At 34.7% G+C, this 25,217-nt stretch overlaps 1 protein-coding gene across 12 annotated transcripts in view; it reads right to left on the minus strand.

Annotated features, from left to right (window-relative positions):
- Nucleotides 1-25,217, minus strand: part of LOC114331044 (probable phospholipid-transporting ATPase IA) — a 231,133-nt gene that overhangs the window by 72,089 nt on the left and 133,827 nt on the right. For all 12 annotated transcript variants that reach the window (XM_028280509.2, XM_028280514.2, XM_028280511.2 and 9 more), the window contains 6 exons: nt 18,611-18,767; nt 16,551-16,734; nt 10,952-11,112; nt 10,592-10,789; nt 2,984-3,261; nt 2,471-2,577 (listed from right to left, as the gene is read on the minus strand). In XM_028280509.2, coding sequence (XP_028136310.1) covers nt 2,471-2,577; nt 2,984-3,261; nt 10,592-10,789; nt 10,952-11,112; nt 16,551-16,734; nt 18,611-18,767 — 1,085 coding nt within the window. The remainder of the gene's footprint in view (nt 1-2,470; nt 2,578-2,983; nt 3,262-10,591; nt 10,790-10,951; nt 11,113-16,550; nt 16,735-18,610; nt 18,768-25,217) is intronic.

The following is a 25,217-nucleotide window of genomic DNA, read 5'->3' on the forward strand; positions in this document are numbered from 1 at the left end:
GTGATTTATGGTATACAGCCAGCTACAGGAAGTTTATTTTCCTCGTGGATTTTTTATATAATAATATACCTACAATCATAAAATCTATAAAATAAATAAAAAAATAATAACTTGCTTGGAGCTTGAACCCACTTCACGTCTACCGCGCCGTACGAAAGTTGACGCCATTTCAAACTGCACCAAACTCTCGTATATGTCATGTGGGAATATACACAAACTAAACGTTTACACCATAAATTTATATGAATTTAATAAAATTATTAGTTTGATTTTTGTCGAAATAAAATACAACAAAATATAGAGTAAGAAAACGATATATGAGATGAAGATTTGTAGAAAGTTTGTTCGTAATCAGATTATGTAAATTAAAGCATTGCCTACTAATAGGTAACTACATTATTTTGTTTACATTTTCCAAATAGATAGGCATTGAAACTATTAGGTATTTCCAACTGAAACATTTAGAATTACGTACCTGCGGCTTTTCAAAACTATTTAAAAAGTCACTATAATTATAAATTTGATTTTATTTCTGTCCACACATCAATAAAAACTAATATTATACAATATTTTTGTTTACCGATAACCTCCATATTGAACAATTATTGACAGATCATTTCAAAATTTCAACACCCAATCAGAGCCCGTATAACAACTAATACCATAATGTCGGTGTGCGCATGCGCGCGGATCAATCAAATTTTACCCTCAATCGATTCGCCGCTAAATAAGAATATCTTCAAAAATGAAAGAATGTTGATCTTCTAGATTTAGCTGCTGATGTTATGGTTAAAATGGAATTTTATTGTGGATAAAAATAAAACACCAATATCCAGAGCTGGCAAGGGAACCTTTTAAATTATTAGTGCAATTCGCCACTTCATACCTGTGTGAACTGACATTTTCTTCAATGGTAGACACTAAAACTAAAAAGAAAAATAGACTGCAATTAGAAAATTATTTGATTAGTAACCTTTCAAAAGTAGTACCACAATTTGATAAACTTTTTAAAAACAAACAAGCACATCCTTCCCACTAAAATTGTGTTTTAAGAACCTCAACTTTTTCTTTCAGTCGACACCCCCCGAGTAAGGTCCCAGGGGGTCGCGACCCACATATTGAAAAACATTGAACTAGATAGTCGACATCTCTGCATCCCTTTTATACCTCATGCAGATATATATGATGCAATTGAAGTTTTTAGCGAATACTCGTCTACTCATTTGCCTAATACTTGTGAGGTGCGAGGTATGAAGACTAACTCCTGGAGGCCTCATGAAGCAAACTATAAACAACCCCCCACGAAATGGGTGTAGCTCATCAATAAAAACACTTAGTTAAAAATTAACCTGTCATATTTAAGACTAAGGTGTACAGCATGTTAAAATTAGAAATGATGTAACAACACACTCCATTGTGAAAATTATCATTTAGAATTCATTAAGCTAGTTGTTATAATTAAAAATGTATTCACGTATACTGTAAATGCAGTGAGGCAAACCACATTACACAAAAGTTTCGTGTTCAATAACTAAATTCAGTAAAAAAAACTTTATTATCGAGAGATCTAAGATTTAAAAAGCAATTTTGTGTTGATTACAGTTATCGAATTTATTTAACTTATTGGTAGCTGTTGGAATTCATGTGGGTAAGTGTGTAAGAGATCACAATAGGGGTGACTAAGGTGTAAAAATGTCTTAAATAATATGGGCGATGTATCATTAAGAAAGCACAAGCTCAAACTTAGACGACTAATTCTTAAAGGCATCGCAGGCTGGCCGGATCCCTAAGGGTCCAAAAACCAAAACCTTAATAGGATGATGACAGTAGGGGCTGGGGGTATGAGATGTCTGTGAGGGAATTAGTGGGAAAGGGACATGAACGAAACCTAGAAAGAGAATTAGACTTTAATTGGTTTTACTAAAGATGAGTGTTATATTTTGGTAATGACAGATTGAAAAGGTACGGTGAGCATAGCCATAAGTAGAAATATGATGGTGGGTTGTATGTAGATGAAAATTTGTATATGTGGATGTCTGTGGATGATGATATCAGTAATTTGTATGTAATTATGAATAGATAAAAGTGGTTAGCTGGCTGAAGATGACAAAAGGATTATTGTGGCTGGTACCAGATAAATTATTATAAGTGTAAATGTGAACGAAGCAGTAGAAGGGGGGTGGAAAGTGATATTGTAAAAGTGTTAAGAAAAAAGTGGTCGATGGAGTGGTTGGAAGTCCCGATTGAACGAAACATGGCGGTTGACACAATTCGGACTTTTCTGTTTTTCCTTTATTATTTCTAGGTCCTCGTACAAGTCTAATTTGAAGAATTCTTTTTGTGGGATGTTGTGAAGTAGAGCGACATCATCTGGGATATTCAACGTATGATTTTTTGTTTGAGATGTTGAGAAAAGGTAGAGGTGTATAAAAAAAAAACTCGTAAGTATATGAGAAAATATTATATTTACCTGTACGAACCTGACGACTTCCAATGTTACTTGAAGCGATATTGGTATCAAATTGTTAAAAAGAATCAAAAATGTAAGTAAGTTGTAGAAAAAATTATAGGAATGATCTGAAACAAAAAACATTTAATAGTATAAAAATGTATCGCGTCTAGAAAGAGTGTGGAACTTTCCCATTTGTGATTTTTACTTTGTTTAAGCTTCTGAAAGACCACAAGGAATTGGAGTTTGTAATTTGACAATCAGGCTACAGTTGGACTATATAAATCCACGATTTTATTTTCTAAAGTTGCCTTTAGTTAAAAGCGAGTGAGTGGATTATCATAAAATTATAAGAGAATGATAACAGTTATGTGGCCAGAAAATTTTCCCGACTTAAACCCAATTGAAAAAAATTAAAGAACATTTTTTAAGCGTGGCAAATTAATACTCACACTTATTCGTCCAACTTTATACCACACTCTTTCTAGATGTTTTATATCATAGTAAAAATAGAGTCTTAGAAATCAAACTTACCTTCTAAACCAATATACCAGTCACTATCAGCATGACTTTTGGTCCACAAAACGTTAAAAATGGAACAGATCAAGCACATCACGAACAGCACACCGAACAGAAGAAGGATCTGGACATTGGTCATCTTATCGACTGTCGAACGCTTTAAGGGTGGGATGGCAGAGTTCTTCATCAGTTTGGTCTCGTGGCCGGTGTATATCACGATTCCGAAGACCCAAGCGGTGTTTCGCAAGATAGCGCCGCGAAGAAGGATCTGGTCCGGTCCAAGAGGTTCGGGACTAAGGAAAGAAGTTTAAAAAAATGTAATTGCAGTAAGTTATCAGAAGTTATGTTAACTTGTAAGCAGATATAAACTCATATAAACAATATAACCAAGAGGGCTGCACGACTCTCTGGAACTACAGATAAGGTGTAGGTAAAACCTGGGGGTTGAAACAAAAGGTAATCTGTTAATAATGACGTCAGTGATACGACTTACAGTTACTTGGTTCAGTACTTTGGTGGTACTTTCAGTCTTGTTTGACCTAGGTAAGGTGAATGAATCATAGCGCAGCAAGTGCGAAATGGAAGAAGGTACTGCCATACACATCATATGTCATTGCAATGTATTAAGTGATGTGAGGCATGAATTCACTGGTTGAACTGAGGATTGAACCAGAAGAGGTTCTAAAACTACCAATAAGAAAACTGTTGGCCTTCGTTGAGGCCACAGATCGTATTACAGTTTAATGGAAAAAAACATGGATGGTACAAAGGTCTTACGACCAAGTGCCAGAGACTAACTAGTTTGGCTTGAACTAAGAAGATGAAAAAAAAAGAAGAATAGATCTATAGTTTTAAAATAGAAATAGAACTAATTAACCATCTTTAGTAACATCCCGTTAACCTTTGTTCCGCTGCCAAAGACCAAGAAGCCCAAACACTGTAGTGACTATAGATTGATCAGCTTAATGTCACAATTATTTTTTTTTCTTTATTAATAACAGCATCAACCACTTAGGTTGCTTACAGAACAGAACTTAGGTTAGGGTTATTAGCTGTACTATAATTAATACATGGTTACTTAAACCTAATACATAGTATTTTTAATTATTACATACGTTCACAGTTAAGTAACAATATTATAATTTACAAATTAGAAATGGGATTTACAAAATGTTAACAGTGGTTACAGTTTGTTTAAATCATTAATGTCTTTCAAATAATTTGTTAGCTTACAGTGTGGTCTTAAGACTGCTTATAGACTGTTAGGTATTGAGTGTTTTTTCGTTTGTTTATCACTTTTCTTTAAGGAACGATTTGTAGTCGGAAACAGAGACTAAGTTCACTAACACTGAAAACGCACTGTGTATTGCTTCTCTGGTATGAAAAACTGCTTTTTCGTTTCCTTGAAGTCTAATGTGTGATGGAACCCGTATAAAGCCTACTTGCTGCCTAGTGTTCTTTAGGAAATGTAATTGTTCTATTAAAATGCCTTTAGGATTACTTGTATATAGCTGTTCTATCGTATGTAATGCCCTGAGAGAGTCGGTAATTATGACAGATTTTGGAAATTTTTGAGTACGAATATGAATGAGGGCTTGCATAATTGAATATAGTTCTCAAGAGTAAATACTGCAAGTGGAAGATAATTTAAATTGTAATATAGTATTCGAATCTATAACTGCTGATCCCACACCATCCATAGTTTTGGATGAATCTGTATAAATATGACAATGATCTGGGAAAGAAGCATGTATGTTGAGAAACGATTGAATAATTGTTGTATTGGTGGTATCAAACTTATTGTATTCAGAAAGAGTTAGATCACATATTGTAGAACGAAAGGTCCAGGGAGGAGAAGTGACTGTATTTGGCTGATCAAAAAATTTTGGCAATTAAATATTAAGGAGAGAGAGATATCTGTCTAAAGGGGTTAGAAACCGTTAACATTCCATTGAAGAATCGGATCGAAGATTTTAGTTTATTTCTTGAGTTGAATTTGTTGTACCATCACTTTATTGATTATCGGCATCGTTAGCATTTTGTGGATTTTGTTTATTAATTTAGTGCATTTGGTTTTCATGCTTTTTTCTGTAAGATACGGCTTAATTGTTGTTATCATGCCAATAAAGTTGGGTATATCCGTTGTGTATGTTTGTAGTAAACTCAAGGGATCAGTCGAGCTAGTACAATTTTCAAAAAAGTCAACAGTTTGTTCATATGTTAAGTTAAAATTATTTGACATTTCGTGACATATTGTATTTGTTGGCATCATCATTTCTTGAATTGATGTGGTAGCTTCAGTTTGCTTTTTTTGTTTCTTTTTGGTTTGTGTTGGTATTTTAAATTCTTTATTTAATTCTTCAGTGGGAGATGGAGTAGTATTAATTTCCGAAATTGTTCTCTTATTGGTCGTTGACTGATCCTTAGATATACAATTAGTTTCCATAAATAATACGGGAGGTATTAAATTAGTATCTTTTTGTTGGTTAAGTGAAGGTTCGGCACTAGAATTACTGACTGGATGATCTGGTTCCATTTCTAAGGGTGATGCATTAGACTGGGGGGATTCTTGCGGTTGTTGTTGTATTGGTTGTTGTGGTTGGTGTTCGATATGAGAGGAATAATTTTGTTGATTATGATTTGGACAATTTGCTGCAATGTGATCTGTTTTCTTACAGATAAAACACGAAGGTTTATCTAAACTTAAAAATATGCGATACGAAGTTTGTTCATATGTAATTAAGAAAAAAGAAGAAAGGTCTATATCTACAAGTGGTTGAATATAAGTTTGTCTTCTAAAACTGAGGACGTGTTGAAATTCTGGAAGTTGACTACCGATTCTAAGGAAGGTTAAAGGTGACATTAATTTAAGACCTAATCTGTTTAACCCATTCTCTATTAGAATATGTGGAATAGAAGGGCAAACATTTGATAGTAACAGTCTTTCGTTCCGAGTTACCAATTTTCGTGCTTTTAGATTTTCGCCTTTAATTGTTATTTCTGCTGGACCGGACATACATTTTTCCACCAAGGATTCCCTGGAGAGATAAATATATATTTTGTTATTTGATAGTCTTGATGAAAATAAAATATTCCGTGGATGAACAACTTCACCAAAAGCTATTAAGTACTCTTCTATTTTAGTATCAGGCAGCGCATTAAATAAAATTGATTGGTGCTTTGAAGGGAACTGAATTAAAATGTTGTTAAGCACAGCGGAATATGATGTTTTGTTTTGAGGTTGTTGATCGTCAGTCATGACTGTTGACAAATTTGTTAGGTTGGATCCGGTATCATTTGTTACGTGACCAGACAGCTCGTAACGCGACAGTTCGTAACCGGACAGTTGGTAACGGACAATTCGGACAGTTCGTAAAGGTTCACGTAAAGGTATGTAAATAAATGACCCACCGCGCACCGGTCGACAGTCGAACGTTCTTAAGCGGTGCGCGGTGGGTCATTTATTTACATGCATAGCAAAATCTGCCGATTACTCTTAGCCGAGCCGATCGCTCTATGCCGGTTCGGTGCGTGGCCTGCTTAACTATACAAATTCGTAACGGACAATAATTCGTAACGTCCAAATTGAATTATTATGTTTATTTTTGTTAACGTGGAAACTAACTTTTATTACAGTTATAATTGAAATTATGTTTATCAATTTAACCAATCAGTATGGATAAACATGTTTAAAACATTTTATATGTGTTTCAGAATATTTAAAAGTCTTTAAACAACAAACAAATATATTTAAATAAGTACATAGAAACTTTTAACATTATTTTTAAAATTTTATCACTCTTATTGTTCCTTTTTGCATATACCTAGACAAAGGAACAATGACAAAGGAACAATTCCTGAAATCTTTAATCTGACAACCGTCTTTAGACATTCCAAACTTTTTAAATAAACATTTTGTAAAGGAAAGATTATAATTACCTGTTATTATAATAAACCTTGTGATTGGTAATAGCTTTGGGGCATTCAATCAACGGTTATAGTTGATAAGAGGGATGGCTTGTAATACTTTAATATGTACTTGGTTTTTAACTACTTTTAGTATATTCTGAAACACGAAATATGAAATGCCTTAAAAATGTTTATCCTGATACTAATTCGTTAAATTGATAAACATTTCATTTATAACTGTAATAACAGTTAGTTTCCACGTTAACAACAATAAACAGAATAATTCAATTTGGAGGTTACGAATTGTCCGTTACGAATTTGTATAGTTACGAACTGTCGCCGTTACGAAGTGTCGCCGCTACGAACTGTCGCTGTTACGAATTGTCCGTTACCAACTGTCCAAGTAGTAGTGTCCAGTTGTAGAACCAAAACTGGTTCTGATAACTGGCCATTCAGCCGTCACTTAACCTTACAAACGGTATGCTTTGTAATGTTTTGAATAAATAAAATAATATCTCACTGTTTTATTCCATAAGCTAACTGCACTATATAGGGTGAGGCAGATAACTGGCAAACATCTCGAGAACTAAAGGCAACAGAATCATGAAAATTGGAATAAAGCTGTTTTGAGGGATGATCTATTTAATGAAAATATTTTCATCTCTTTGCAACTTCCGGTTATACCGGAAGTTGCTTATAACTTGGTTTTTTTAAATGGGACACTCTGTATGTTTTTACATTTTTGGATTCTCCTCAATATCTTCTTTCTTAAAATATGAGTTTTTGTAATATTATACCGGGTATTTTAAAAGATATTTACGTTTTTTTATTAATTTCGTAGCAACATTCACACCCTGTAGAATTGTAATAGTTTGACATTAAAAACTCTGTTTACGTTCAAGTGATTTTTAATATAGTCTATTATTGTTAAGAATCATTAGTATAGCTAATTTTGAAATTTTAATATACAGGGTTGGTCGAAACTCGGAATGAATATTTTCTCAGTTTTCTTAAATAGAACACCCTGTATTTTAGTATTGTAATGAAATGATATTTCATAGTACTTTTTTATTTTATAAGTATTCCCTATATCTAACTGCTTTAATTTGTGAGTTATTGGTGATTCAAGCTAAACATTAATTGCAACAAAAAATACGTAAAATTTTATTAGGTTGGCCGTGAAAATATTCAATCACAAATAATTTTTCGGAAATAAATACATATTAATCCAGACTGATCCTTAAAATTACCAATAATGGTTTAGCTATCAAAATACCTACGTAGTTAAGATTGTTGGTGCGACTTACAATTAAGCACAAATTAAAGCAGTTAGGTATAGACAATGCTTAAGAAAAAAGTACCATAAAATATCATTTCATTACAATACTAAAATACAGGGTGTTCCATTTAAGAAAACTCAGAAAATACTCATTCCGAGTTTCGACCAACCCTGTATACTAAAATTAAAAATTTAGCTATACTAATGATTCTTAACAATAGTAGACTATATTAAAAATCATTTGAACGTAAGTAGAGTTTAATTTGTCAAACTACAATTCTACAGGGTGTGAATATTGCTACGAAATTAATAAAAAAAACGTAATTATCTTTATTATTATATTCGGCCCAGTTCGTGCCCAGTTGAGCCCACTTCCGGGCGCCTTAGGTCCATTCTGAGACCGGATTCGGAATCAGAAGGCCCCAATTACTAACTATGCCGAATTTCATGTACTTCGGACGACTTTGAAGTATCTCACGTTTTTACGGAGGGATCTGAGAGAGACTTATATCGATTTTTCTCTACCGAACCTTGACAACCCATTGACGGAAATTTCGAAGAAATTTAAGTCGTCCGAAGTGGATGAAATTTGGCATGGTTAGTAATTGGGGTCTTCTGATTCCGAATCCGGTCTCAGAATGGACCTAAGGCGTCCGGAAGTGGGCTCAACTGGGCACGAACTGGGCCGAATGTCAAAGTTCGGTAGAGAAAAATCGATATAAAAAATTCTCCAGCTCCAGCTGTTTGCGCCAGAGGCATGTTGATTTTTTTCATGATAGATTGATCCTTTCCGAATAATTTGACGTAAAAACCAGCGCCCTGGGTCCAGTAGTGGCTGCTTACCGATTTTTCAACCGAACGTCTACATGCCAGATGTATGAATTTTCAATCCCATTTTCGACCATTATCGAATGCTTCAACTTTGACCGCATTTTTTTACCTTAAACGGCCGTTCCCCTTAAGCTTTACATTTTCCGGAATGAAAATTTTCTCGGCAATCGATTGGGACCCATCACACTTTTCCATCTCTTATAGTTTGGCTGGAAAATCGACTTTTCCGTATTTTTGTAACTTACCGGCCCACTTTAGCATGTAGACGTTCTGGACAAAAATTCCTGTGTAGCTCCTAGTGAACCTAGGGCGCCGGTTTTTGCGTCAAATTATTCGGAAAGGATCAATCTATCACGAAAAAAATCAACATGCCTCTGGCGCAAACAGCTGGACCTGGAGAATTTTTTATATCGATTTTTCTCTACCGAACCTTGATATTCGGCCCAGTTGAGCCCACTTCCGGGCGCCTTAGGTCCATTCTGAGACCGGATTCGGAATCAGAAGGCCCCAATTACTAACTATGCCGAATTTCATGTACTTCGGACGATTTTGAAGTGGAGATAGCTCAGGCTCGTCTCAGACATGTTCAGTGGCAAATTCCTAAAACATTATTTAGTCACGAATTCGGCTTAACGTACACTTCATCTACTTAAAATATTTGTTAGCTATCTGATTCCTTGATTTATTAGTAACATTTTGTAGTTGGAGGAAGTCATAAGATGGTCTAATTAATTAATTAAATGGGATTTAAAAATTCATACATCTGGCATGTAGACGTTCGGTTGAAAAATCGGTAAGCAGCCAGTACTGGAGGTAGGGCTCTGGTTTTTGCGTCAAATTATTCGGAAAGGACCAATCTATCACGAAAAAAATCAAGTTGCATCTGGCGCAAACAGCTCGAGCTGGAGAATTTTTCATATCGATTTCTCTAGAGGTTCGGTAAAGAAAAATTCAGTTCGTGCCGAGTTTAGTCCACTTCCGGAGGAGCTAGGTCCATTCTGAGACCGGATTCGGAATCAGAAGGCCCCAATTACTAACCATGCCAAATTTCATCCACTTCGGACGACTTTGAAATTTCTTCGAAATTTCCGTCAATGGGTTGTCAAGGTTCGGGAGAGTATAACATTACAAATCCTTATATTTCGAAGAGAATCCAAAGGTTATGCATGCAAGAATATTCAGAAAGTATGAAGCGGATATGAGTAATAGACAGTTTGGCTTTCGTAATGGTTTCGGAACAGTCGAAGCTCTGTATAGTTTCACAAATCTTGCCCAAAAATGTGAGGCAACAAAAAGATCTTTTCGTCGCATTTATAGACTACGAGAAAGCTTTCGACAAAGTTAAACACAAAATTCTCATGGAATGTCTAAAGCGAAAAGGACTCGACACAAATAAAATCTTGATTGGAACTAACAGGCTGTGGCTGTTGTAACATTAGATGGAAATAGAACGGATGCGCAACAGATAAGTAGAGGAACGATACAGGGTTGTGTACTTTCACCATTACTATTTAATATATGTATACTCCGAAGAGTTATTTATAAATGATGAAGAGACGTTTTTGTTCGATTAAGATACTTCCAAGAATGTAAAAAGTACTTACGATCGTCCAGATTGTCTGATGACACCGTTGAATTCATACAAGTGTTTATTGGGCGGCTCACACTCGATGGTACCGAACAGCTGCACCAGGTCTTGTATGCTCGTCAAAGTGGAGGTACTAGACAGAGCTTGCCTGATTTTCAAGTTGGTCTCTCCGTCTAAATTTGCCGTTTCGATAAAACTCATTCCTTGAGGCTCACTGAAAAATTATTAGAGATATGTTCAATTTGTTCAGCAGATCAGGTGGCCTGTTATAATGAGAATTCAACAATCGCACAGCTCTTATTTTAAAATATACTTAGTACTAATCGTAAGCTTACAGATCCTTTAACAACATATTTTACAATATTTTTTATTTTACCTTGAAGATAAAAGGACCAGATCTGCCGGAAAAAAATCGTTGTTCCAAACCTTCACTATATCTCCCACCACTACGTTCTTCCACCGCACATGTATCCAGTTGTCCCCCCTCAACACCTCTACTTCCCTATGGTTCGTTTCGTCATCGGCTCTATGTCTTTTCTACAACAAAACCATTTAAGTGAGAATATAATAAGGGCAAGCACATGACAGGCGCTTAACGCGCATTTTGGCAACGTGCGTTTACAACTGTGCAGTGATGAGCGTGTTAATAACCAGCAAAATAGCGTAAAAGATGGAGAACACGTTAAATTGTGAGATAAAAAGAAATAAAACTAGTAGAGTTGTTAAATTTAGCGATCTTCTTCTTAGCCTTCTATCGTCCACGTTTGGACATAGGCCTCTCCCAACTCCTTCCATCGGTCTCTATCCTGAGCAACATATTTCCAATTCGTTCCGGCTACTCTTTTAATATCATCAACCCATCTCATCTGTGGTCTTCCTCTCGGTCGTTTACTTTGGTAAGGTCTCCAATGTTGTATCGTGGCATGACATTTAGCGATAGTAACATATAAATTGACATTATATTGATTGTTTTCCACCTTTAGACGTATCAGAGGAGTACGTCAACTAAAACTGTCACTGTGACAGTGGCATTTCTCAAACTCGTCCGATACGTCTAAAGGTGGGAAACAATCAATATAAGGTCAATCTATAAGTTACTATCGCTAAATTTAACACCTCCACTATGTTCATCTCTTTTTATCTTACAACTTAATATGTTTTCCATCTTCTGCGTTATTTTGGCGGTTGTTAGTGCGCTCATCACTGTATACATTTTATTCAGTTCGTACACATGTTAACGCGCGTGTTAATTCATTAAAACGCGCGTTAGCATGTGTACCGCCTGCTTAAAATTTATGTATGGTCGGTACAGTATAAATCCCGATTCACGTCATCCGCGTCATGGCAAGTGACGTCACATGATACCAACACAAAATATTTAAGTCGTAGGTATTATATTATATTAATGTCACATAGGTGATATTATATTATATGGCTCTTTGAGCATTAAAATTAAACTTAATTTTAAACTGATTATGAAACAAAGTTTTTCTAAAAAAACACAAGATTGATAAAAAGAGTACCTATAAGAAAGACTAAAATCTGAAAACAGAAGTATGTACTATACTTTATTTCACGTTAAGAATATAACGTTACGCTTACGGAGATCAGTGTTGCCAAACCTCTCGAGCACGGTTGGATACTTGACTGCCGATATACGATTCATTCTAGTCAGTACGGCGTGGCATCGGCGCACTTCTATCGTCTATAAGAAATAAATCGGGCTATATCGGCAATGTTCTATTCTTAACCTGAAACGATCTATAGTGTGTAACTTTAAGCGCCGGACTCCACTTGCGATTTGTAGTCGCGCGATTGTTTTGTCGCGAAGAACAAAAACAATGTGTTCAACAATTTTGTTGAAACAATGTGTTCAATCTTCGCGACAAAACAATCGCGCGACTACAAATCGCAAGTGGAGTCCGGCGCTTAAGCACCACAGTTTTTTTACATACATTGTTCACAAATTATACAAAACCATCATTTGTACAATAATTGTAATGAATCGATCAAAAAACTGAAACTTAAATAAAGCTGAAGAAAAAAGATTGATTAACATTTTAGTCGAGGAAATGAAGCATTTTGGCTCGCAATTTTTTCGTCCAGCATGGATTTACTTGAAATTTTCACAGAAGGTAGGCAATAGTCCAAGGATCATTTTCTATATCATGCCGTTGTACGCTAAAACCTTGTGGGTAGTTGCCACCCCATCTCGGGGGCGGGAATTTTTTATTACTTTTTAACCATGTAAATCCATGTAAAAAGTAATTCTAAGAAAAAAATGTTTTTTACATTTTCTTCGTACAACTTACATTTTTCGAGTTATTCGCGCTTGAAAGTAACAGTTTTTCGATGAAAAAATCTACTTTTTTAGAGGGTTTTTGAAAATACCTCGAAAAATATGCATTTGATCACAAAAACTGTAGATATCCAAATTGTATCTTTTAGTAACACAAACCAAATTATTTTTCTGTTATATAAGACTAATACAAACCGAGATACGGCATGTTAAAAGTTAGCTTTTTTCGTCAAATGCATAATTTGAAATATTCAAAGTAAAAGAACGGAAAAACTTTGCATTTTTCGAGGAAAACGTAAAGTATATTTCTTCAAGCATACAGTTAGACCTTTTAAAAAATAATAATTAAAAGTTTCTAGCATGAAAATTAAGCGACTTATGATAAAAAAAAAGATCGTTACCTGCTTTTCTCTATGAAAAAATTAGTGAAAACAACCCCCTAACTACCCTCCTGATTAAAAATTGATCTTCACTTTTCTGTAATTCATTTTATATTTGTATTATCAATACACATAAGAAGTTTGACCTATTTAAAAGGGCTAATTTTAAAAAAATTTGAGTTTAAAGAAAAATTAATTTTTTGGAATTTCCCATTTTTTACCATTTACTTTAAAATATCTCTGAAAATACTGGAGATACGAAAAAAATGATAGACTACTAAATTGTAGCTTTTTTAATAACTAAAATTCCCTTGTGCATAGATTTTCATTACAGTGAACAGTTAGCGAGATATAGCTATTTAAAACCTCTATTTACGAGTAAACACCCCCTTATTCGAGCCCTTTAAACCCACCCTAATTAAAAACTAAGGGATCTTACGGAATTTAATTTACACAGTCTTATAACTCTTCAAAACTCCTACAAAGTCATTTTTTAAAAAACTTTTTATCGCCAAAAATGAAGGAGCTATGTTTATAAAATGATTTTTTTTTTTCGAAAAATTCGGATAGTCCCCTTATGGATAATTTTCAACGTATGTATAATACCACACCGCAGACGTTCGGATACAATCAGCGTCTCTTTGCAAAGACAATGACGTCGACTTTGCAAAGTAACAAGACACTTACTCAACATACACACTACACATGACACTAATACACATGTTGTGACTGGATGAATGACATAAAGTCCATGCCATTAAAAAAAATACCACAGAAAAGGTTCATATACTGGAAGATGACTTAAAAACTATTTGTATTTGCACATATTTGTAAATTCGTATTTTTGTGTACATAAATGTTTTTGTAATTCTTTAATTCTACTTTTTTTCTGTATAATCTATTAAAATATCTACTTGTAAAAACTGTAATGTTATTAAGGGTGGCTTTTAAGGGTTGAAATTTTATGATATTATATCCTAAAGTATAAAACAATCATATAACCAATCAAAACCAAATTTTACCCATATTAAAGTTTACAATGTTTTTATATAATTTTTGACAATAAGGGGTAGTTTACACCCCTAAAAATAATCAACGCCCTTAGGCATGATATACAATATGAAGTACAGGGTGAGATGATCCTAATCCCACATTTTTATGTAAATCGATGCAAGCCGAAATTATTCTTTTAGGATAAGTAAATTTTTTATACAAGGTGTCCCAAAAGTAGTGGAACGGTCGAATATTTCACGAACTAAACATCGGATCGAAAAACTGAAAAATACGTGTTCAATCATTTTCAAAAATCTATCCAATGACACCAAACACCAACCTCCTCTACACCCCCTGGAGGTGGGGTGGGGGGTAACTTTGAAATCTCAAATGGAAACCCCTAGATTTTCTTGCAGATTTGGATTGTTTACGTAAAAGTAAGCAACTTTTATTCAATACATTTTTTCGAACTGTCGATAGATGGCGCTATAATTGGGAAAAACGATTTATTCTGACCACCATGGGTAAATTATAGAAACGGTCTAATATCTCGAGAAATACACTTCCAAATGAGAATCCAAAAAAAGGTTTTTAATACTTTTCGAAAACCTATCGAATAACACTAAACATGACCCTCCAACCCACCCCCTGGAGGTGGGGTGGGGGTAACTTTAAAATATTAAATAGCAACCCCACTTTTTATTACAGATTCGGATTCGTCATGAAAAACTAAGCAACATTTATTCGAAACATTTTTTAGAATTGTTGATAGACGATTTAATTGGAAAAATACGATTTATTAGCGCCATCTATCAGCATTTTTAGAAAATGTTTCGAATAAATGTTGCTTAATTTTTTATGACGAATTCGAATCTGCAATAAAAAGTGGGTGATACTATTTAAGATTTTAAAGTTACCCCCTACCCCACCTCCAGGGGGTGGGTTGGAGGGCCATGTTTGGTGTTTATCGATAGGTTTGCGAAAAATATTAAAAACCTGTTTTTTGGCTTCTCATTTGGAAGTGTATTTCTCGAGATATTAGACCGTTTCTATAATTTACCTATGGTATCAGGATAAATCGTTTCTCCCAATTATATCGCCATCTATCGACAGTTCGAAAAAATGTCTTGAATAAAAGTTGCTTACTTTTACGTAACGAATCCAAATCTGCAAGAAAAACTAGGGGTTTCCATTTAAGATTTTAAAGTTACCCCCCACCCCATCTCCAGGGGGTGTAGTGGGGGTTGGTGTTTGGTGTCATTGGATAGATTTTTGAAAATGATTGAACACGTATTTTTCAGTTTTTCGATCCGAGGTTTAGTTCGCGAAATATTCGACCGTTCCACTACTTTTGGGACACCCTAACAAGGATGGTTTTAAGAGTTGAAATATCATGATAGTATATCTTAAAGCATAAAACAATCATTACAGTCGGAAAAATGAAAGAATACCCATGAACGAACATATAAAACACGCTGTATTTTCCTGTCACCGTGTCACAAAGAAAATTGTCCAGTGCAAGTACATGTAACAATAATATTTACATGTACTTGCACTGGCCAATTTTTTGTGTGACACGGTGACAGGAAAATACAGCGTGTTTAATATGTTCGTTCATGGGTATTCTTTCATTTTTCCTACTGTATGTAACTAATAAGAACCAAATGTTGACAATATTAAAGTTTAAAATGTAATTTAATAATTGTTTACAAAGAGGGGTATTTTTCACCCAAAACAAAAAGCGTACAACGGCTCAATATAGAAAATGAACTAGAGGGTGTAATGAGGCTAATTCCAAATTTTTGTACAAATCGATGCTGGACGAAAAAATTGCGAGGTTTTGTCATTTTTTCAGCTTCATTTCCTCGACTATTTGAAAATCTAATTGTAACAAAATATTTCAAAGTAAATAAGTAATGAAAAAAGTGTTGATTTTTTATTCTATTTTACTTCGTTATACTACACAAGCGGCTTAAATTGTTTTTAACGTAAGATTATTACTTAAGTCTTGTTTTCTATTTCTACTTTTTTTTTATTTATCGTGAATAATGAATGAATATCGTAATGAATATTAATTTGGTTCGTTGTATAATCTGCAATAATTATCTGATATATTTGATTTAACATGAATTCAGGATTTTTTTTGTAATTTGGCAACAACGTCAACTTAGATCTCTGACATAGATAATGACGTGCGTCGGGATTTATACTGCATCAACTGTAGTTGTAATCGCGCGTTATCCAAACGCGCGTTATGCGGTTGTCATGTGAACTTTCCTAACTTTAGTCTAACGTTTACTTACGACGTCCTCTATGATTTCCTTGATGGCAGATACAGATAATATAAAAATTAGAGGCACTAAAGTGGTGTATCGGCCAGTGGGCGAAACGTCGGGGATCTGTTGTAACATCGCTATCATAAGAAAAAACACGTTGGCCCATCTTCGGAACTGTTCGAACAGGAACAGGGGTATGAATCTTACAATACTGCAAAAAAAAACAATGTTAGTATAAATACTTAAATAATATTAAAAATAATATGTTTTTTCTGCTATTTGCGCAGTCATTTCATAACCGAATCGACGCTATTTTGGACTAAATACTTGGAAATCGCACGGTGATAAGTCAGGACTGTAAAGTGGATGTACTCAGAGTCCCCATCTCGTAATTCCAAGCAGATTTTGAACTATACCTGATACCTGTTATCAGGGCTGAGCACTGCAATTGATATTTATTTTAAGAGCAGATTATTTATTATCCAAGAGCATTAACGTAATGGTTTAAAAGGGTTGACGTTGCAGGATTCAAAAGCCGCAGTCAGAGTAGATGGAGAACCGACTCCCTTGATTGACATGGACATGGGAGTAAGACAGAGAGGCGCTCTACCAACCATGCTATTCAACCTAGTTCTTGAGTCAGTCATCAGAAAAACCAATGTAACAGGCCATATAAACACCAACACTGTACAAACTGCTGCATATGCAGACGATGTAGCTATCATTAGTAGGAATTAGCCACAACTAATGGAAACGTCCAAAGAAATTGATCCTGAAGCACGGAAAAGGGTGCTTAAAATAAAAGAAGCAAAAACGCAGTACATGACCGTCAAAAGAACATCAGACAAAGAAAATAATATCACAATAGACAACTACACTATTGAACGTATAGATGTCTTCACATATCTGGGCACAGAAATCAATCAGAAGAATTCCGTAAGTAGCGAAGTTAATGCACGTATTTCCAGCTGGAATCGTACATACTATGCTAATAAAATATTGATGACATCGAAATTATTAGACATAGGAACCAAAATGACTATCTACATAACGTTGATTAGACCCGTAGTAACCTATGGTTGCGAAACTTGGGCAATGACGAAAAAATATGATGCCCAACTTAGGACATTCGAGAGAAAAATACTGAGAAAAATATATGGCAAGGTGCAAGAGGAAGACGACACATGGAGAATCAGGAGAAACGACGAGATTAATGAATTGAATGAAGGTTATGATATTGTAAGATTTGTAAAAAGTCAAAGACTTTCATGGCTGGGATATGTCCAGAGACAAGGCGATGCAAAAACAACAAAGAAAATATTACAATGGAAGCCGATATGAAGGCAAAAAAAAGGAAGGCCCAGAACGACATGAGTGGATGACGTGAAAGATGACCTGAAAACCATAAACATAAGACAATGGAGAAGAAGTGCACAAGAGAGATCTGAATAGAAGGACATAGCCAGACAGGTAAAGACCCATCCAGGGTTATGATGACAAAAGAAAAAGATTAACGTAAGGAAAAATAAAGGGCGAGTGGTGGGTTGCGTGTTGGAAAGATTCCAATGAAAGTTACAGAAAAAAACCGATAACACTGCCAGAATGTCAGCTACAAGGCAGTGAAAATTAGTCAGAGTTAAAAAGAGAAAGGAACAACGAATTTATGGATCAGAAATGAGAATGCTTAGTTGGATGATTTAGGGTAGCATCTCCTATTTTACATTCCCGGTAGAAGATAGACCTAATTCAGAGATGCGACCTTGTCCACGTGAGCTATAATTAATTATCTCCCAATCTCCTGGTATCTCGGAGAAATTGTCTTAGATCCATTCTCTCCCTAATTTCCAAAGTTTCCCTTCCCATATCCTACTCTGATGTCGGGCAGCAGCATCATCAGTACTAAGATAGAACATAAGGGAAATTATCCTGGATCTTCTTACATAGAAGAATGACAGTATTCTTCAAAATTAGTGAAAGGGACTCCAGCCTTTGTTTATAAAGTCCATTAAAAAAATTAAGAGACATCTTATTCACCATTTACAATACCTTGAACATATTTCTGTACTTTGTTTAGGATGTTATCTTACCTGTATTTGGCTGTTGATACCCTATTATTAACAAATTTGGTAACTGGCGGTTGCGTCCTATTGATAAATATCACACGTTGCTCGGCACTAACTCTAGGGTCAGCTGAGGTCTCAGTGTCCCTGTCCAGTGCAGATGATAGTTTTCCATCTTCCTCATCTAAAAAAAAAACATTTCAAATGTAACAATAATATTATTTTCGTACTTTTCTACTATTACTAATTTTATGTTGTGCTGATTTCAATCTGAGTTTGATCGTGAGCTTCATCAGATGTTCATAGATTTTAAAAATATCAAAAGTAATTCAAATTCATAAAAAAAAATTTTAATGCACAAAATAGTTATAGACCTATATCTACGAGTATAGTACCAATAATGGGTAAAACTTTTGAAATCTTAATTAAAGACCGTATAACAAATTATTTCTTTGTATTTAAAGGTATAAATGAAAATAAAAGACAACAAAATGTTCACAAAACATGATGATTTTGAAGTTGGTTTGCCGTTGGATCCCTCATTTGCTCAAAGAAGAGCAAAGAGCGGTTCGCGTCAATTGGTGTCGAAAAACATTGGAACGGTTCAACAAAGGAAGCTCAAAAAACGTTTATAGTATTGTTAGTGGCGATGAATCTTGGATTTACTCCTACTAACCGGAAAATAAACGCCAATCCGCTGTGTGGGTGTTTCAAGATGAGGAAAAACCAACAAAAGTGGTCCGTTCTCGAAGTGTGTCACAGAAAATGGTCGCAACTTTTGTGTCAATATCTAGTCATGTGGCAACAATTGCTTTAGAAGACCGAAGAACGGTTACTTCTGATTGGTATATAACCGTTTGTTTACCAGAAGTTAGCGCGAAACTCCGACAAAGCAACACACAACGGCGAATCATCCTACATCATGACAATGCAAGTGGTCACACTGCCCAAAAGACAATAGAGTTTTTGGAACTTCAAAACATCGAATTATTAAACCATCCACTGTATAGCCCCGACCTAAGTCCCAACGACTTCTTCACGTTTCCAAAAATCAAGAATTCAATGCGTGGGCGGCGATTCCAGTCGCCAGAAAAAGCCATCGATGCCTTTAAAACAGCGATTTTGCAGATGTCAAGTAAAGACTGGAATAACTCTTTTATCAATCGGTTTGAACATATGCAAAAGTGTGTCGATCCTGGTGGGATATTTTCAAAAGCAATAAAGTATTTTAAGGGCCGGTTGTTCGAAAGCTAATCAACAATGATCATTATCAAATATATAATTACTGTCACCAACTGTCAATGTCAACTTTGTTTGGGTTGCTGAAAACATAATATGAAATTACTTAATCAATTATGTTAATAATTGTTATGTTAATTGATTAACTAATCTCATAATTTTAATCAATTATGTTTTCAGCAACCCAATAAAAGTTGACATTGACAGTTTTGGTGACAGTAATTAAATATTTGATAGTGATCATTGTTGATTAGCGTTCGAACAACCGGCCCTAAGTCTATATATTTTTTGTTTTTATGGCTATATGCAAAACTAAAAAGACAACCTATCGTATAATAAAAAAAATAGCGGAATCCGTTAATCTGTTCACGAGAAAATCAACTATGACAATGAGCATAACTTTTGCGGTCAAGTGTATATTTCACTGTTGCCAAAATTACCAAAGGGGCTTAAAAGTGTTTGAAATAACTGTATTTTCTTTAAATTTGTGTTTTTGAAAAAGTGAAAAATTGTTAGGTTAGCAAAAACCTATAAAGAAAACTTATTTTGAATTCTTTTGTGGAAGAAACTATTATTTTTTCTCGATCGCGCTATATAAGACTCTGAAATACCTACAGTATTGTGTGTAACAGAAAAATCAATTTAGAAGATTTGATGCATTAATCTTACCTGTACAGTAGTCAGATTCCTCATAAAATAGATCCGTATAACAATAACTTAAACAATATTTGTACAGATTTCTTCGCACTCCACTAAAAAACCTACTCACAAAATTCAACCGTCTAAAAACAGACATATTCCTGATAAAAAGTAAAAGATTCCAAACTAGAACAACGGAGAATAAAACAGATGATTGAGCTCATAATTCGAAGGACATTACACGATATTATGTTTATTATTCATCGATTCATTAACTTTCAAAACATCATCTAATTATCTCTATCATAGAATGTTTTGCTTTTTAGTTGGATAATTGAGACAATTTATCAAGTTTTTATATAAAATACATGAAAGTAAATCTTGGTGAAGAAAATAAGTGCATTACTCTAATGGCAAATGACAAAGATTATAAATTTGAGAAGGTAACTGAATTTGAGTACCTACCTTCGAGTAACAGTTACAAATAGAGGAAACGAAGAGAGAGAGATAGATAAACGGTTGTTGAAAGCTAGCAAAGCAGTAGGTTCGTTAAACGCACTGTTGAAGGCAAAAAACATGTCCAGTGCAGCCAAGATCCGAACGTATGAAACAATAGTGAGACCAACGGTGTTGTATGCATGTGAAACTTGGACAATGAACCAGAAAGAAGAAATAAAGCTAGAGGTTTGGGAGAGAAAAATATTGAGAAAATTTTTTGGTGGTATAAAGGAGGCTAACGAGGAATGGCGCAGAAGAACAAACCAGGAGCTAATGGAGATGTATAAGAAACCTAAAATAACTCAGAAAATCAAGGCACAGAGAGTTAGATGGTTGGGTCATGTTTTACGAATGTTTTACGAATGCCACAAGAGAGAAACGTCCTAAGAGTTTTATCAGCAGGAGAAAAAGGGAAGAAAAGAATAGGGAGACCACGAAGGAAATGGTTTGATGCCGTCCGGACTGACCTAGAAGAAATGGGTACAAGAGACTGGAGAGGACAAGTACAGGACCGCAAAAAGTGGAAGAAATTAGTCAAGACTATCGGAGCCAAGGGCCCGTAAGGCCTGTAGTGCTGTTAATATATAGTTAAATCTTATCTTTATACAATAGATTCAAAAGTTTACATAGTGCTTCTTGAGCAAAAAGCTGGTATACGGGGATATTCCTGCACATAAAGTGATATACGTATACGGTATACGGGATGTTCCAATAATATTGGAGGTCTATCTGAGGCCACGATATTAGAAGCAGGGCCGTCTCAACCCGGGGGTGCAAGGGGTGCGAGGCACCCGGGCGCCAAGTCCAAGGAGCGCGAGCCGAACACTTGCTAGGCTAAAACTTGCGCTTCTTGTCCTTAAAAAAACTACAAATACCAAATATATATAATTGCACTTTCGGTATTTTTTACAAAGGCTATTAATGCTTAAAAATAGTTAAAGTTTAGTGAAAAGTAAAAAAAATGGTGTACGTAATATGATGTCTGTATACATACCCAGTAGAGGCAGAGTTGTATCTAATGAAAAGTAGGTTCTTATTTGTAAATTCCAAATCTAATATTTCAACGTGACGCATAACCCAAAAATGAAGCACTTTTCGGGGAAATCTCATTACAGCTTTTTAAACTTAAAAAAGCTTTATTTTTGTTTTTTTTTAATCGTAAAAGTCACCTCCTAACTAGCATCCCAAATCAAATTAATCGTTACCGCTTTACAAGTTACATTACTTAGATATCTATAAAAAAATTGAAAAATTTGGTTTTATTGTAAGTGATTTTTCTTATTTTGCAAAAAATGCTTTTTTCCAAATTTTATTTGAGATCCCAAAAATCTCAAACAGTAAAAAAAATGTAGGTTTTGCTTATTTAAATATTTTGCATTTTTTTTTCTGTAGGACAAAAAAGATATAGCTGTTCAAAATTTACATACACTCGTGATTAGTTTACTATATAGGTCTGGATCCTGCGTATGAAAAAAAGTTGATTAATAGCAAGCTGAAAATTTGTTAATAGCTTTGTTGATTTAGCAAGCTTAAGGGTGTCTAGTCGGACAAACTTTGATATATGGGAACACTGGAACAGGGGAAGTTTTAATTGTGGAACAGGTTAAAAATTTGGAACGGTCAGACCACGAAAACGGCACATGTATTTTATCCGACAAAACGGACTTAAACTCTCGGAACAGAGACTAAACTCTCATGAAAAATCAGACTGCTATTTATCACCAAATGGGCGTTTTAATGAGTGGAACATGTAGAATATGTCAAATGACAGGAATTATGACAGGTGATAAATAGCAGTCTGATTTTTGCATGAGAATTTAATCTCTGTTCGGAGAATTTGAGTCTATTCTGTCGGACAAAATAAATGTGCCGTTTTCGTGGTCTGACCGTTCCTAGGTTCGTTTATCTGAATTCATCAACAAAGCTTGCCGAAGTTAGCGCCGGACCCCACATGCGATTTTCTAGTCGCGCGATTGTTTTGTCGCGAAGATTGAATACATTGTTTCAAATACAAGTCAATCCACAATTATTTAGTCGCAAATGGACTGACTTGTATTTGAAACAATGTGTTCAATCTTCGCGCGACTACAAATCGCAAGTGGAGTCCGGCGCTTAGAGAGCATTTTCTAGGTTTTTATTACCGGTTACTGATATTACCGGACAATGATTAGCAAATTATTTGTTAGAATTTTTGAAATTAAGGAATTATGATTTAGATGATTTACGAGACCAAGGATATGATTATGGGGCAAATATGAGGGGAAAAATATTGGCCTTCGAAAAATAATAATTTTAGACATAAATCCTCGTGCGTTTTATGTATCTTCTGTAGCTTACAGCCGTAATTTGGTGCTAAATGGTGCTGCTAAATGCTCATTGGAAATAACAATTTTTTTAATTGTTTAAGAAATTTATGTTTTTTTTTCGCATCAATATTACAGTGGAATGTCATAATGAATGAGATACCCACTATTAAATGAAAATCGCTTTCAAATACGCGATGGGAGAGTAGAATTGACTCATTAAAAATATTTTGTTTTAATATGGGGAAAATTTACGATGCATTTTTACTCAATTTTTGATAACAAGTACGACAATGGCACAAGAAACATCGCAAGCTCATTGATGACAAAATTAAACAACTTAAAGTTTATCTGCTATGTCGTGAGATGGAACAATATTTTCAGCAAAACTTTGCAAACGAGCGATATTATTATTTCGAAAGCTGTAAGGTGCTTGATCAAGTTAGTAAATATTTAGCCAACAACCGCACTGACATTGTATTTGAGCAAATATTAATTTACTTAGTATGTTCGGTTCGCTAAACTCAGATAAAACTGGCTAGTGATTTTAGTAAGTAATTTTGCCAATTTGGTAAAATTGGCAAAAAAATAATTACTAAATAGTTAATAATTACTAAATAGTTAGTAATTTTGCCAATTTTGGCAAAATTGGCCAAAAACAAAAAAATTACCTACTAAAATCAGTAGCCAATTGAGTCTGAGTTTATCGAACAGACTATATCAATTGCTAAAAAACTAGATTGCGCAACTAAATTTTCTGTACTGTTCGTCCATGTCCTCGAAAAACACATTTCAATTACTGCGGTTGTAGACGAGCCTCTTTTAGACCCAAAATAATATTTTAAAGTTAACTTCTATTAATATTTATTGGACATTGCCATTGCAAAATTAAGTGAAAGATTTGAAATGTCGAGGGAACATAATTATATTTTTTCTTTCTTGGAAAATATATTGAGTTGGAGAAACTCCGAAGGAAACTTAAAAAAACACAATGTTTAAATTTACAAAAAAAAAACTAGCGCATTAAGAAAGCAAACATAATTAGTTTTAATTTTAGCGTTCCTACAACCTATACCTAAAATCTTCTGGCAAAAGGGGGCGCAAAGATGAGTTTTGCACCCCGGCGCCGTGTATGATTAAGACGGCCCTGATTAGAAGGTAAAGTACAGGGCAAAAGAATAGTTGGAAAATGCCAGAAGTGGTGGCTGAAAGACCGGAGAAGTAGTGATGTTGATTATAGTTACCTACTTTCGAGTATTGGTTACAAATCGTTACTTTTGTATAAAGTAATCATTTACAGTATTCGTTACTTTGATTACTATGATTAATTTTGATACTTTTGTATTTGAGTACCGGTACGAGGTAGGTATTTTGTATAGGTACTTCCTGTATTCCGATATAACAACGACCTTCACCGATCTGTTTAGGGGATAAAAATGATTTGATTACTATGATTACTTTTGTTACTTTCAAAGAAATTGAAAAATTTTATAATGATTTAGGAAAAGCATCAGCATCTCCAAAGAAACACGAGCTCAATATCGTCATTGTGGATTTTAATCCGTATATGCGCACAGGTAGTAAAATTAGAATCTACAAGACTTGCATAGCATATGGCATATAAGTCCGCGAAGACACCAACAAAACGAAACAGATGCTAAGAGTTGCCGAAATGAAACCCCTAAGAACAATAGTGGGGAAAACAAGAAGAGACAGAGTAAGAAATACAGATATTAGAGAGCAATTCAAAATTCAAGATATTGTAAGATGGGGAAGGCAGCGCAAGAGGATGTGGTACAACCATGTAAGACGAATGGATGAGAATATACTCCCAAAAATTGCCCTAGAAAACAACCCGCCCAGTTCAAGACCCCTCGGAAGACCACCTAAAAGATGGAGGGATAGTTGGCAATCTACCTCCCAGGAAATTAACCAGAGGCAGCTTCAGAATTAAA

Source organism: Diabrotica virgifera, chromosome 8 (assembly GCF_917563875.1).
Source record: "Diabrotica virgifera virgifera chromosome 8, PGI_DIABVI_V3a".
NCBI lineage: Eukaryota > Metazoa > Arthropoda > Insecta > Coleoptera > Chrysomelidae > Diabrotica > Diabrotica virgifera.